This window comes from Oncorhynchus tshawytscha, linkage group LG13, assembly GCF_018296145.1.
Source record: "Oncorhynchus tshawytscha isolate Ot180627B linkage group LG13, Otsh_v2.0, whole genome shotgun sequence".
NCBI classification, from domain to species: Eukaryota; Metazoa; Chordata; class Actinopteri; order Salmoniformes; family Salmonidae; genus Oncorhynchus; species Oncorhynchus tshawytscha.
This window is the reverse complement of record NC_056441.1, coordinates 17,328,444-17,340,721: the sequence shown is the minus strand read 5'-3', so window position 1 is coordinate 17,340,721 and position 12,278 is coordinate 17,328,444. Positions and strand designations below refer to the sequence as shown.

Genomic DNA, 12,278 nt, shown 5'->3' with positions numbered 1-12,278 from the left:
CAGCCAGGCTAGAGCGAACCACACAGCAGAACCCCTGTTTATACCCGGTGCTAACATGATCCCTGTGTCCTGATCTTTTACACATTCTAATTGTACCCACATTTTTTGAAGTTTAAATGATTCTAATAACTGATTGTGATTAGATAGTTGAGGATGATTTGATGGGTTAGATGACCGCTCTGTGGATGGAGTCAAATAAAATAAACCCTTTCAGAGAGGTGGATGGAGGGCAGTAAACAGCAAGGTTGTCAATTTGAATCCCAATGCAACTTGTTTTCCAACCCTACACAACGTAACTCATCACATTTTAGTGTTTTACTAAAGAACTTCAAATATGTGAAAAACAAGTGTGGTGCTCTCCCCATACTGGCGCAATGGACGAGGCACTGGGGATAGGGACCAGAAGGTCCCAGGTTCTAATCTTTGATGCCCCTTTTCAAAAAGGTATATTTATAGCCCTGGTTACACCTTGCATTAAAATGTGGTTCCGTTATCTGATCAAGGTTGTTCAATGAGAATGTAGACACGCTCAGCACACATTGTTAGCACCAGATATAAAGGGGCTAGAGAGAAAATCACACCAGCAAGTGTATTTATAGAAAGTTTTTTTTTTTTTTAACTATGCGGACCTTAACACATCTATCACACACATCCTGGCAAGTGTCCCCTCATCCCATCTCTCTCTTCCTCACTTACACACACACACCACGACTTCTTCCAATCATCACACACCCATCCAGGCCTGAAATCGCACACACACCTCTCACAAATGAGTTTGCATATACCGAGGCAGAGGGGGATCTGTCATGGTGCACTGTAATATAACCTCCTGGTGGTCCATGTCTGCTGAAATAGTTTTGTTTTGCTCCTCAGATGTGAGAAGACAGATGTGAGAGTTGAAATAAAATAAAACAAAGTATATTGTTTTGAGAACGGTTTATTCCTTCTGTTTGTCTGTAATAAAGAATATGTCTCAAATGGCACCCTATTCCCTATATAGTGCACTACATAGGGTATAGTGTGCCAGACTTGTTTACCACATCACTCAAACAACAGGAAGGGGACTATAGTGCTGTACAAGTATTCCATAAATGCCTTCAGTAAAGTATAATCACTGACCTAACCTAACATGATTAGGGAAAGCTATACAGTGACACCTATCCAATTGTTACATTTACATTTGAATCTTTTAGCATACGCTCTTATCCAGAGAGACTTACAGGAGCAATTAGGGTTAAGTGTGCCATCATGATAAATGGAGGATCCATTTTCAGTATTCACACAGGGCCATTGTCCTTGACTTTAAATGGGTTAAATAAAGGTGGAGAAAATCTCCTTAAATGTACAGTATTCTATGATACATGTCAAATAGATCTATAAACAGTGGTATGATTGATGTTACCTTGGCAATCAAGGCTCTGACCTACATTATCGGCGTGTTCTCATTGGCCCAAAGCAGATGCACAACTGTACAAAATCATCTCCACATATTTAGGAAATAAGGCCCAGAGGTGGTGTGGTGTATGGCCAATATACCACGGCTAAGGGCTGTTCTTAAGCATGACGAAACACGGAGTGCTTGGACACAGCCCTTAGCCGTGTTATATAGGCCATATATCACAAACCCCGGAAGAGCCTTATTGCTATTATAAACATAATTAGAGCAGTAAAACTAAATGTTTTGTCGTACCTGTGGTATACGGTCTGATATACCCTGCCTTTCAGCCATTTAGAATTAAGGGTTCAAACCACCCAGTTTAAAATTGCAAATAATGCCTACTAGGTGAGTACATGACAACACTCCAGGGTGAAGTTTTCCTTAGGTACAGATCTAGGACCCTCCCTCAATCCTAACCTTGACCATTTGTGGGGGAAATGCAAAAACTGACCCAAGACCAGCGTCTAGGGGCCACATCACCCTACTCCAAACGACAACATCTGAGGCCAGAAGGTGAAATGTGTGCCTTGAAGGATGATTGAAGCCGTTACACGTTGGCAGCAGTCCATATGAATATACACAAATCCATATATATACACTACCGTTCAAAAATTTGGGGTCACTTAGAAATGTCCTTGTTTTTGAAAGAAAAGCACATTTTTGGTCCATTAAAATAACATCAAATTGATCAGAAATACAGTGTAGACATTGTCAATGTTGTAAATGACTATTGTAGCTGGAAACGGCTGATTTTTTTAATGGAATATCTACACAGGCGTACAGATTTCCATTATCAGCAACCATCACTCCTGTGTTCCAATGGCACGTTGTGTTAGCTAATCCAATTTTATCATTTTAAAAGGCTAATTGATCATTAGAAAACACTATTACAATTATGTTAGCACAACTGAAAACTGTTGTTTTGATTAAAGAAGAAATAAAACTGGCCTTCTTTAGACTAGTTGAGTATCTGGAGCATCAGCATTTGTGAGTTCGATTGCAGGCTCAAAAATGGCCAGAAACACAACTTTCTTCTGAAACTCGTCAGTCTATTCTTGTTCTGAGAAATGAAGGCTATTCCATGCGAGAAATTTCCAAGAAACTGAAGATCTTGTACAACGCTGTGCAATACTCCCTTCACAGAACAGCGGAAACTGTCTCTAAAAAGAATAGAAAGAGGAGTGGGAGGACTTGGTGCACAACTGAGCAAGAGGACAAGTACATTAGAGTGTCTAGTTTGAGAAACAGAGGCCTCACAAGTCCTCAACTAGCAGCTTCATTAAATAGTGCCCACAAAACACCAGTCTCAAAGTCAACAGTGAAGAGGCGACTCCTTGATGCTGGCCTTCTAGACAGAGTTCCTCTGTCCAGTGTCTGTGTTATTTTGCCCATCTTAATCTTTTATTTTTATTGGCCAGTCTGAGATATGGCTTTTTCTTTGCAACTCTGCCTAGAAGGCCAGCATCCTGGAGTCACCTCTTCACTGTTGATGTTGAGACTGGTAGTTCCACTAAGCGCAAACCAGATGGGATGGCGAATCCATTTTTTTCACAGGACAATGACCCAACACACCTTCGGGCTGTGTAAGGGCTATTTTACCAACAAGGAGAGTGATGGAGTGCTACAGATGACCTGGCCTCCACAATCCCCCAACCTCAACCAAATTGAGATGGTTTGGGATGAGTTGGATCGCAGAGTGAAGGAAAAGCAGCCGAGAGTGCTTAGCATATGTTGGGAACTCCTTCAAGACTGTTGGAAAAGCATTCCAGGTGAAGCTGGTTGAGAGAATGCCAAGAGTGTGCAAAGCTGTCAAGGCAAAGGGTGGCTATTTGAATCTCAAATATAAAATAGATTTTGATTTGTTTAACACTTTTTTGTTTACTACCTGATTCCATGTGTTATTTCATAGTTTCACTATTATTCTACAGTCGTGGCCAAAAGTTTTGAGAATGACACAAGGTTTGCTGCTTCAGTGTCTTTAGATATTTTTGTCAGATGTTACTATGGAATACTGAAGTATAATTACAAGCATTTCATAAGTGTCAAAGGCTTTTATTGACAATTACATGAAGTTGATGCAAAGAGTCAATATTTGCAGTGTTGACCCTTCTTTTTCAAGACCTCTGCAATCTGACCTGGCATGCTGTCAATTAACTTCTGGGCCACATCCTGACTGATGGCAGCCTATTCTTGCATAATCAATGCTTGGAGTTTGTCAGAATTTGTGGGTTTTTGTTTGTCCACCCGCCTCTTGAGGATTGACCACACATTCTCAATGGGATTAAGGTCTGGGGAGTGTCCTGACCATGGACCCAAAATATTGATGTTTTGTTCCCTGAGCCACTTAGTTATCACTTTTTCCTTATGGCAAGGTGCTCCATCATGCTGGAAAAGGCATTGTTCGTCACCAAACTGTTCCTGGATGGTTGGGAGAAGTTGCTTTCGGAGAATGTGTTGGTACCATTCTTTATTCATGGCTGTGTTCTTAGGCAAAATTGTGAGTGAGCCCACTCCCTTGGCTGAAAAGCAACCCAACACATGAATGGTCTCAGAATGCTTTACCGTTGGCATGACACAGGACTGATGGTAGCGCTCATCTTGTCTTCTCCGGACAAGCTTTTTTCCAGATGCCCCAAACAATTGGAAAGGGGATTCATCAGAGAAAATGACTTTACCCCAGTCCTCAGCAGTCCAATTCCTGTACCTTTTGCAGAATATCAGTCTGTCCCTGATGTTTTTCCTGGTGATAAGTCGCTTCTTTGCTGCCCTTCTTGACACCGGGCCATCCTCCAAAAGTCTTCACCTCACTGTAAGTGCAGATGCACTCACACCTGCCTGCTGCCATTCCTGAGCAAGCTCTGTACTGGTGGTGCCCCGATCCCGCAGCTGAATCAACTTTAGGAGATGGTCCTGGCGCTTGCTCGAATTTCTTGGGCGCCCTGAAGCCTTCTTCACAAAAATTGCACCGCTCTCCTTGAAGTTCTTGACGATACGATAAATGGTTGACTTAGGTGCAATCTTACTGGCAGCAATATTCTTGCCTGTGAAGCCCTTTTTGTGCAAAGCAATGATGACGGCACGTGTTTCCTTGCAGGTAACCATGAATGACAGAGGAAGAACATTGATTCCAAGCACCACCCTCCTTCTGAAGCATCCAGTCTGTTATTCAAACTCAATCAGCATGACAGAGTGATCTCCAGCCTCGTCAACACTCACACCTGTGTTAATGAGAGAATCACTGACATGATGTCAGCTGGTCCTTTTGTGGCAGGGCTGAACTGCAGTAGAAATGTTTTTGGGGGATTCAGTTCATTTGCATGGCAAAGAGGGACTTTGCAATTAATTGCAATTCATCTGATCACTCTTCATAACATTCTGGAGTATATGCAAATTGCCATCATGCAAACTGATGCAGCAGACTTTGTGAAAATTAATATTTGTGTCATTCTCAAAACTTTTGGCCATGACTGTACAATGTAGAAAATAGTACAAATAAAGAAAAACCCTTGAATGAGTAGGCATTCTAAAACTTTTGACCGGTAGTATATATCTATACGTATGTGCACATATATATACAGTTGAAGTCTGAAGTTTACATACACCTTAGCCAAATACATTTCAACTCAGTTTTTCACAATTCCTGACATTTAATCCTAGTAAAAATTCCCTGTCTTAGGTCAGTTAGGATCACCACTTTATTTTAAGAATGTGAAATGTCAGAATAATAGTAGAGAGAATTATTTATTTCAGATTTGATTTCTTTCATCACATTCCCAGTGGTTCAGAAGTTAACATACACTCAATTAGTATTTGGTAGCATTGCCTATAAATTGTTTAACTTGGGTCAAACATTTCGGATAGCCTTCCACAAGCTTCCCACAATAAGTTGGGTGAATTTTGGCCCATTCCTCCTGACAGAGCTGGTGTAACAATCAGATTTGTAGGCCTCTTTGCTCACACATGCTTTTTCAGTTCTGCACAAAAATGTTCTATAGGATTGAGGTCAGGGCTTTGTGATGACCATTCCAATACCTTAACTATGTTGTCCTTAAGTCGTTTTGCCACAACTTTGGAAGTAATGCTTGGGGTCATTGTCCATTTGAAAGACCCATTTGCGACCAAGCTTTAACTTGATGTCTTGAGATGTTGCTTCAATATATCCACATAATATTCCTTCTCATGATGCCATCTATTTTGTGAAGTGCACCAGTCCCTCCTGCAGCAAAGCACCCCCACAACATGATGCTGCCAACCCTGTGCTTCACGGTTGGGATGATGTTCTTCGGCGTGCAAGCACCCCCCTTTATCCTCCAAACATAACGATGGTCATTATGGCGAAATAATGGGTGTGTGGTCCCATGGTGTTTATACTTGCGTACTATTGTTTGTACAGATGAACGTGGTACCTTCAGGCGTTTGGAAATTTCTCCTAAGGATGAACCAGACTTGTGGAGGTCTTGGCTGATTTCTTTTGATTTTCCCATGATGTCAAGCAAAGAGGCACTGAGTTTGAAGTTAGGCCTTGAAATACATCCACAGGTACACCTCCGATTGACTAAAATTATGTCAATTAGCCTATCAGAAGCTTCTAAAGCCATGACATAATTTTCTGGAATTGTCCAAGCTGTTTAAAGGCACAGTCAACTTAGTATATGTAAACTTCTGACCCACTGGAATTGTGATACAGTGAATTATATTAAATATCTGTCTGTAAACAATTGTTGGAAAAATGACTCGTGTCATGCACAAAGTAAATATCCTAACCGACTTGCCAAAACTATAGTTTGTTTACAAGAAATTTGTGGAGTGGTTGAAAAACGAGTTAACGACTCCAACCTAAGTGTACTTACGACTTCAACTGTATGTATATGTATATATATACACAAATATATTATATATATATATATATATATATATATATATACATATACACACACACACACAGAGTATATACTGTATACGACTCCAGGTTTGATACAGTACCAGGAATATAACTTAACCACCATTCTGTTAAGTGACTTGGTTTCCATCGATGAGCTACTAGTGCTTCATCCTATTCTGTCATTCTGTATATTTATTATTTCCATTCCAGGGTTAAAATAGTAGGCTGTTTGAAATATTACAACTTGCTGAGCTTGCCTAGAGTGTCAGGTGGGCTGGGTTTGTACTTTTGGTACTTTTCCATTGGTTCCATCCAGGCAAGGCACCATGCAAGCTCAATCAAGCAATCTTACAAATACTATTTGAACCCAGGTCAGGGCCTGTAACGTTATTCAGAACACATCTCAGAGTAGGAGTGCTGATCTAGGATCAGTTCCCCGCTTATTCATTATGATTTAAAAGGCAAAACTGTTCCTAGATCAGCAGTCCTACTCAGCCGATTTATATTTAATTCTATCTAATTAACATACTCCAGAAAACAGCGCTCTCTCACTCAGCTGCTGTGTGAGCTTCTCCTCTGACTTCTCTTCATCATGCTTCTGATTGACAAACTGATCTGCAAACCTAACGGCCTTCTCATGTCTGGCCAATAGGGCTTTGCCATTCCCCCGCTCTACTTCCTGGTTGAGGTCTGTGGCCCCGCCCTCTGTACCCTGGGTGAAGTCGTCTTGAAATTCTGTCTCACACTCTCTCTCCTCTTCTCTCTTGATTCCATCTCTGTCTACGGTTCTCCCTTTCTCATTTCTTTTGTTCTCACAATTCCTTCTCACCTCTCTCTCCTCTTCCTCTTCCGTGTTCCTCTTCTGTCCATCCATCCCTCTCTCCATCACTGGGGATGTGTCCTTTCTCTCCTCTTTCTTCTCTAGCATTTCTCCAGCAGAGTTTTTCTTCGGCTTGTTCCGACCCCTGAGGTTCAACTTCTGAAAGATAGACATTTTAAGGATATGTTTTTGTTCTTCATATGAACTCTCTCTCTCTCTTCAGACACCTGACAAATGACTACAAAAATCTCTGTGATGCTTCTCTTGGACAGTTAACAGCAAAGAATTGACTGAAGAAAGTCATCTTTTTGACTGTAATGTACTAAGAAATTATTATTTTTAGAACATAAAAACTCTCCCCCTGAGTGTTAACAGAACCAGAGTAGGACTATATCAGCTGGGTTATCTACAGCTACATTTAGAAGTATGACTTTTTAATGACACAGCATTGTGTAAGGTACAAGGAAAGAGTGAGTGAGAGAGAAAGACAGAAGTAGAGGAAGAAAAAAAAGTGAGGAACCTTGAAGTCTTTCCTGTTGCGTTGCAAGGCAGGTCTCTGGAGGAAGAGGATCTGCTTGGTGGACAAACTGCCATCACTACGGAGAGAACAGTGCTATTAACGTAATGTACATCACTACTGGCTTCACATCTTGGCACTTGATATTAGAACTTCTGAGTCCTATACTGTATCTTATAGTGTGAAAGAAAATGTGAAATGTAATTTTGTTCCAAATGATGTGCAGTGTTCCAATGTTTAGTATGGTTTAGAGAAATACTGTAACTATTAGTCTGTGCTAGGCTAGTGCTCCTGACTGGTGGGTTGGGACAGCACCTGTTGGTCTTAACGATGGGAGTAGGCAGCACACACGTCAGTCTCCATCCATAGGGAGCCAGAGACTGGAGCAAGGGAATGTAGTCTGTCCTTACCACTACACCCTGGAGAGGAGAACAACAGGGTCAAACACACGTCGACAATGGTCGCTCGGGTGCACAAACACACATCGACAATGGTCGCTCGGGTGCACACACACGCACACATTTACACACACGCACACACTCACATCGACAATGGTCCACTGCTCCACCACAATGGCATCGTATGAAGTGGGTGGGGTTTCTTCTGAGGAGCTCTGAAAGATGAACACACTGTCCACGGAGGAGACCCCGCTGTCTGAAAGAGAGAGGAGAGAGAGAGATAGAAACTCAACAACGTCTTCTGTTACAGTTGAATCTCTTCCACAGATTTGGAAAAGATAGAGTTGATCCGTTCTTGGCTTTGATGTACTTCCATGCATCATAGGTGAAGGAACATGGGTAAGCTTTCCAAATAGGCCTTTACCATTTTCCCCTAAGTTCTAAAACTTGTAAGTATGTTCGCCATGGTAAACACTACAGCACTAGCGTTGTCAAAGAGCTGTTTGTGCTCTTCCTAACTGCAATGCTTTTGGACAAGCCAAACAGTCTGGCCTCACTGAAATCTTCAAATATGAACATGTTATCATTAATGAGCTAGAACCTATTGTTTGGCATGACAAGGAGTGTGATAGCACAAACAGACTGACACTCAGGCTACTACCGTATTACACATCACCATTGTGCAAAACATACCATTGTCGTCTCCAAGGTGAAAGAAGCCGTCAATGAGGTGAGCTCCGCTGGTGAAATGCTGGGTCATGTGATCCAGCCAGTGGGCGTCAACCTCAGTCACTAGCCCTGCCTCTCTCTGCAGCTGCAGCGGAACCCTGAGGGAGTAGAACCTCAGAGAGCTGGACAGCTCCCCCGTGTGGTTGTATAGGGCAAACACCTGCACCCCTACACACAGACACACAAACACAGAGAGAGAGACACATAGCATTAGTTTTAAATACTATACATATATCTGAAATCAATCAATATTATATTATTCAGTAATATTCAGTTTAAACTCTATAACCTCTATAACCCAGTGGCAATAGTAGTAGACTTCACACTCACTGCTCTGTGCTGGTGGAGACCCTACAGCCCTCTTTTCTCTGTCTGGACTCTTGACCCGGATGTGATTGTTGTTGTTGTGGGTCGGAACTCTGCTGCTCCTCAGATGCTCACCCGGGTCACCGCCCGTGCCCTCGTTTCTACGGTTACACCCCCTCTCAGCCCCAGACTCTGACCCGTGGTCACCGTTGTCTAGTTCTGGTGACCGGACCAGGTTGTCTGAGCCGTGGTCTATTTCCGGTTTCTGGTTGTGGTTCTGTGTCTGAGGGCTTAGACTCTGTCTGTCTCCCTGGCACTGTCTGTCTGCGTCTGGACCACCAAGTCCATGTGTTAACTCTGTTGGGCTGAAGTTGGGTAGTAGAATCCTGAGGAAGTCTGCTTGGCTTTCATTCTGTTGTCTCTCTATACATGTGGTCTCTATTGTGTTGTCAGACTGTAGTTGATCCTGGTCACCAGGGAGTTCTGTTGGGGCGTGGTTGTGGTTCTGTTGGTCACTAGCTGGATCTCTTTGGCTGGGTCTCTCTGGTGAGTCTGCTGGTTCATCTGGACAGCGGTTTGGTTGGTCTTCTATTGAGGCTATTTTGCCTGGACTGTGGTCGTGTTCTCTGTTTGATGATTCTATTGGGGTAGAGTCCTGTGTGAGATCTAGAGGTCCTGTGGAGCTCAAGTCCAGCTCCACCAGACTGGTATCTGTAGGGTTCTGCTCAATTGTTCTGAGTTCAACCGACTTGTGTTCTGGTGTTTTCACTTCTGTGTTCCGGTTGTGTTCTGGTTCTAGGAGGTTCTGGTGGGGTTCTGCAGAGTCTGTAGGGCTGGGATCCAGTATCATGGGTTCTGAGGGACTGGTGGGGTGCCTGTGTATGGGGGAGGGGCTGGAGTGCAGGGAGGACAGGTCCTCAGGGTCCAAGTGCCCCAGGAAACAGGGTCCCCCGCCAGGCTGCTGCAGGAAGCCCACAAACAGCATACCCTGCTCCGCCATGTCCTGGATCTGGTCAAACACAAAACACACACACACACAAACAAACACACACACACAAACACACACACAGAGTAGTGGTCACTTAGTAGACACATACAGTACCAGTCAAAAGTTTGGACACACCTTCTCATTCAAGGGTTTTTCTTTATATTTACTATTTTCTACATTGTAGAATAATAGTGAAGACATCAAAACTATGAAATAACACATATGGAATCACGTAGTAACCCCAAAAGTGTTAAATAAATCAAAACATATTTTATACTTGAGATTCTTCAAAGTAGCCACCCTTTGCCTTGATGACAGCTTTGCACACTCTTGGCATTCTCTCAACCAGCTTCATGAGGTAGAATGCATTTCAATTAACAGGTGTGCCTTTTTAAAAGTTAATTTGTGGAATTTCTTTCCTTCTTAATGCGTTTGATCCAATCAGTTGTGTGTGACAAGGTAGGGGTGGTGTACAGAGGATTTGGTAAAAGACCAAGTCCATATTATGGCAAGAACAGCTCAAACAAGCAAAGAGAAATGACAGTCCATCATTAAGATATCGGAAAATGTGTGCAGTTGCAAAAACCATCAAGCGCTATGATGAAACCGCCACAGAAAAGGAAGACACAGAGTTACCTCTGCTGCTGAGGATAAATTCATAAGAGTTACCAGCCTCAGAAATTGCAGCCCAAATAAATACTTCACAGAGTTCAACAGACACATCTCAACATCAACTGTTCAGAGGAGACTGTGTGAATCAGGCCTTCATGGTCGAAATGCTGCAAAGAAACCATTACTAAAGGACACCAATAATAAGAAGAGACTTGCATGGGCCAAGAAACACGAGCAATGGACATTAGACCAGTGGAAATCTGTCCTTTGGTCTGATGAGTCAAAATCTGGTCTGATGAGTCAACATCCGTATCTTTGTGAGACGCAGAGTAGGTGAGCAGAGCTCCGCATGTGTGGTTCCCACTGTGAAACATGGAGGAGGTGTAATGGTGTGGGGGTGCTTTGCTGGTAACACTGTTGGTGTCACCACAGCATTCTGCAGCGGTACATCATTCCATCTGGTTTGCGCTTAGTGGGACTATCATTTGTTTTTCAACAGGACAATGACCCAAAACACATCTCCAGGCTGTGTAAGGGTTATTTGACCAAGAAGGAGAGTGATGGAGTGCTGCATCAGACAACCTGGCCTCCACAATCCCCCAACCTCAACCCAATTGAGGTGGTTTTGGATGAGTTGGACTGCAGAGTGAAGGAAAAGTAGCCAACAAGTGCTCAGCATATGTGGGAACTCCTTCAAGACTGTTGGAAAAGCATTCCTAATGAAGATGGTTGAGAGAATGCCAAGAGGGTGCAAGGCTGTCATCAAGGCAAAGGATGGCTACTTTGAAGAATCTAAAATATATTTTGATTTGTTTAACACTTTTTTGGTTACTACATGATTCCATATGTGTACTGGTACTGTGCACTCAAGCACACAGACACGGACGGACACGGACACACACACACTCTCTCATGCCCGATACATATATAGATACAAATCATATTCAATCAGTAGCCATTACGCTTACTTGGGGTTACACCCACAGCCTCATTTACACACTACAGACATTCTGCAAACCATCCTGCAAACAGCCTAATCATCCCTAAAGACCAAGTATTCTAATGACAAAGGAACCTCATTATCCACGGTCTGTATGTGCGTTTGTCATTACCGTGTGTGTGTCATTCTCCCTCTCCCTCCCACAGAGCTCCTCTGGTTAACTGTCAGTTGATATTAATGCTGACAGTTTGAGAGGGGCTCGTTAGAGAGAACACAGAATGCTAACTACCACCAATAATAACGAGACATCTTTCCCCATTACCATCCCTCCTTCAATGACAATCAACACACACATTTTTGTTGGGGGAGGCAGATGAAGATGAGGGACAGTGAACAGACACTGCCCAACTCTTGAGTGTGTCAAGAGGTGAGTAGAAATACAAAATGTGTGTGTGTGTGTGTCACATGTATGTGGGTGGTGGGGATTATTACTCAATCAAACCCAAAGGCTTATTATACCTCCTTGACATGTACTTACTCATGTTTAGTGTGTCCATGTATGCAAGAGCACACGTGTGTGTGTGTGTGTCATAAGGAAGGAAGGAAGTGCCAAACCCTGCCGTGTGAGAAGACCCATCAATGTCCCCT

General features: G+C 42.8%; 1 protein-coding gene across 1 annotated transcript in view; it reads right to left on the bottom strand.

Annotated features, from left to right (window-relative positions):
- Window positions 1-6,349: 6,349 nt before the first annotated feature.
- Window positions 6,350-12,278, bottom strand: part of rftn1a (raftlin, lipid raft linker 1a) — a 48,615-nt gene continuing 42,686 nt past the window's right edge. The window contains exons 5-10 of the mRNA XM_042295259.1: window positions 9,115-10,099; window positions 8,749-8,952; window positions 8,202-8,311; window positions 7,973-8,076; window positions 7,661-7,736; window positions 6,350-7,299 (exon numbers count right to left, since the gene is read on the bottom strand). Of these exons, the coding sequence (XP_042151193.1) occupies window positions 6,841-7,299; window positions 7,661-7,736; window positions 7,973-8,076; window positions 8,202-8,311; window positions 8,749-8,952; window positions 9,115-10,099 (1,938 nt within the window). The 3' untranslated portion in view covers window positions 6,350-6,840. The remainder of the gene's footprint in view (window positions 7,300-7,660; window positions 7,737-7,972; window positions 8,077-8,201; window positions 8,312-8,748; window positions 8,953-9,114; window positions 10,100-12,278) is intronic.